This window comes from Branchiostoma floridae, chromosome 14 (assembly GCF_000003815.2).
Source record: "Branchiostoma floridae strain S238N-H82 chromosome 14, Bfl_VNyyK, whole genome shotgun sequence".
Lineage (NCBI taxonomy): Eukaryota > Metazoa > Chordata > Leptocardii > Amphioxiformes > Branchiostomatidae > Branchiostoma > Branchiostoma floridae.
This window is the reverse complement of record NC_049992.1, coordinates 10760515-10763228: the sequence shown is the minus strand read 5'-3', so window position 1 is coordinate 10763228 and position 2714 is coordinate 10760515. Positions and strand designations below refer to the sequence as shown.

At 36.1% G+C, this 2714-nt stretch overlaps 1 protein-coding gene across 1 annotated transcript in view; it reads left to right on the top strand.

The window, feature by feature from the left end:
- Positions 1–2714, top strand: part of LOC118430792 (kinesin-like protein KIF1B) — a gene marked incomplete in the record, with an annotated part of 54954 nt that overhangs the window by 51698 nt on the left and 542 nt on the right. Inside the window, 2 exon segments of the mRNA XM_035841814.1 lie at positions 105–115; positions 674–2714. Of these exon segments, the coding sequence (XP_035697707.1) occupies positions 105–115; positions 674–713 (51 nt within the window).

Here is a 2714-nt window from a genome sequence, read left to right as displayed (position 1 = left end):
GTTCAAATTCTATCTCTACACTGGATAAAAACTTCTGGACGTTGTAACACAATATTAGTGTTGCTTTTAAGACTCATCTGTACTGGTGAACAATAGGGTCTTGTGGCACCATCAGGTAACCACAGCACTCAGTGTTCAAAATTCTATCTCTACAACTGGATAAAAATGGAGATTTACCTCTGGATGTTGTAACACAATATTAGTGTTGCTATCAAGGTTCATCTGTCTAGTGAACAATAGGGTAGAATGCCAAATTGGTGGTCTTGTAGTCAGAGTTGTTGTCCTAGAATCCAAAGGGTTCTGGGTTTGAATCCCAACCACTAGCAGGCTCCAATGTGAGGCCCTTGGGCAAGGCACTTGAAAATGAGGGCTAAGCTGTGGTTAGGGACATCCTGAAAATCTTGTGTTTCAGGAGAGTGTTAGTCTGAAAAAAGTTTAGCCAATCAGTTAACATTTAACAGATACAGTACTGTACAGATTTCCAGGCATCACTATGTATAGTACTTGTATTCAAGTCTAATGGCAATAGTATAACGGATACATAGAATAGAAACTTCTGATCACTTGTGATATGATGGCATTTGAGGTTAATATATTATTTTACATTACTATTTTGAAGTTGAGGGAAGCATTGTGAATTTGCTAGCAACTGTTGGTCCTTTGTTTTTTGCAGGTCCAAGCTTGCCCGCCGTGCTGCCTACCTCAGAATCTAGCCGTGCTGTGCACCCAGTCAGACCTGGTGGCATGTGTACTTCCTAACCATCCTCGCACACACAGACAAGTGTTGTCATGTCCACGCGTTGGCACAACCCATGATGAGAATTGTCACTCTTGATCCAAAAGGCAAACAAAAAATCAAAGACCATACCAAAAACACACACACCCTTACGGCAAAGTCAGCAAACTGGAAAATACCTCTTGTCCAGAGCTACATTTAGATTACTCCATTACAATGTACAATGATATGGTTCATCCCAACATCACAGTATCCTGTCACACATTAGAGAAAAAAGGAACTGACCACTTATCTTTGTTGTAACATCATTTTGAATTCAGAAAGATGTTACAAGGTAGATACACAAGTATTCCTCTTGATCAGTGCTTTTATGAACACACCTCCCTACCAAAACATCATAACACATCATACATACATGTATACCCCACGGCAGTCAGAAGTGCACTTGGATGTAATGTCTGTTTAAAGGGACATTTCTTTGCAAAGTTACAACCCCCAACATTAACCAAAAATGAATACAACTGTAGCCCTTTTTCCATGTTTTCAGTACAAGACAAATACACACATTTTGTGTAAACTATCATACGATGGTGAAAACAGTTTTGGATCAGTAGTGACTATTCATCTGTGCTAAGCCAACAAGAGTGTACTGTATAATGTATATTGCTCTCTCTGCTAACCTATCATGCTTGCCCAGCCTTGCCTCGCACAAACTTATGACAAGTAATTTGAGATGCAAAGAAAAAGAAAATTAATGCAAGTGTTACAGATTTTGACAAACTTTTGTGATGTACTATTTTTCCCCAAGCCTAATTGTATACCTTCCAGTCGTGGGATGGATAGCGTGATTGTACAAATAGCCAAGTGCTGACTGTATGGAGTGAGATTGCAGATGTCTTGCCATGAATGTTGTAAGTTGTTGTAAGGAATATAGAATATGGTATGTAGGCATGGCATACAACATTCACCATTTATTGTGGCTTGCTGTGCTTGCATATTTTTCAGGGTGGAAAAGTATTCAGAAACTTTGAAGTTGTCAAATGGTATTAAAAGTGTATATATTGAAGCAAATGAGCTTAAATGTGTGAAAATTAGCAGTGTTGTTTTTTTGGCAAAATTTGAAATGCTATTATGAAAGTTTTGGAAAAAGAGGACTCAATTTCATGATGTTCTATATAACATTGTGATTGATTTATCTGGTTCATTTTGCATGCTGCTTTATAGACTGTGAGATATGGCATTGAAATTTTAGCAACTTTCTTGCCCTTTTTTTTATATCCTATGGACCCAGTTTCCATGTTTTTCATTGTTTAAGTTGCACTCTTTGTTTTTTCATTATATCGGGACTAACAGGCCAGTAGCCTTCAAAGCAAATGCTGCAAAAGACATATTTGATTTTTTTTTACTTGTTGTATTTATTTATTATGATGGTGAATGCTGTGCCATGCGTATATGTCCGCTAAGAATTCTAGTCAAATTCAAGAGACAAACTTGTCGCTATGTGATTCTCAATGTATATTAATAGACAAGTAGTAATCATCATTATTGTAAATCTTCCATCCTATATGTTGTATCAAAATGTATGCTAAGAGAAGTTTTAATGTGCAATGTAACCAAGGCCACACAAATTTTGTTTCTTATTTCAAAAGTAAAGTAAGATTTTCACCTGAAATTATTGGAAGTAACCAAAAATTGATAATTGACACATAAATCCTTTTTTGAAGCCCCAGAGAAAATTATACTTGAATACAAGTGGTTGGACTACAACATTCTACAAGAAAGTTTTGTTAACCTGAGAAACTTAATTTGTATGGCCTTAATGTAAGATAATGCTACAATGTAGTGTTGTTGTACAGGGTGACACAGAAGTTCTTCCCTTCTTCATATAAGCCATATTAGTTAAAATTTCAAAGTCTATTTTATAAACATATTTTTGGTTTGTGTCCAAGAATAAAACATTCTTCCTCTAAATCATATT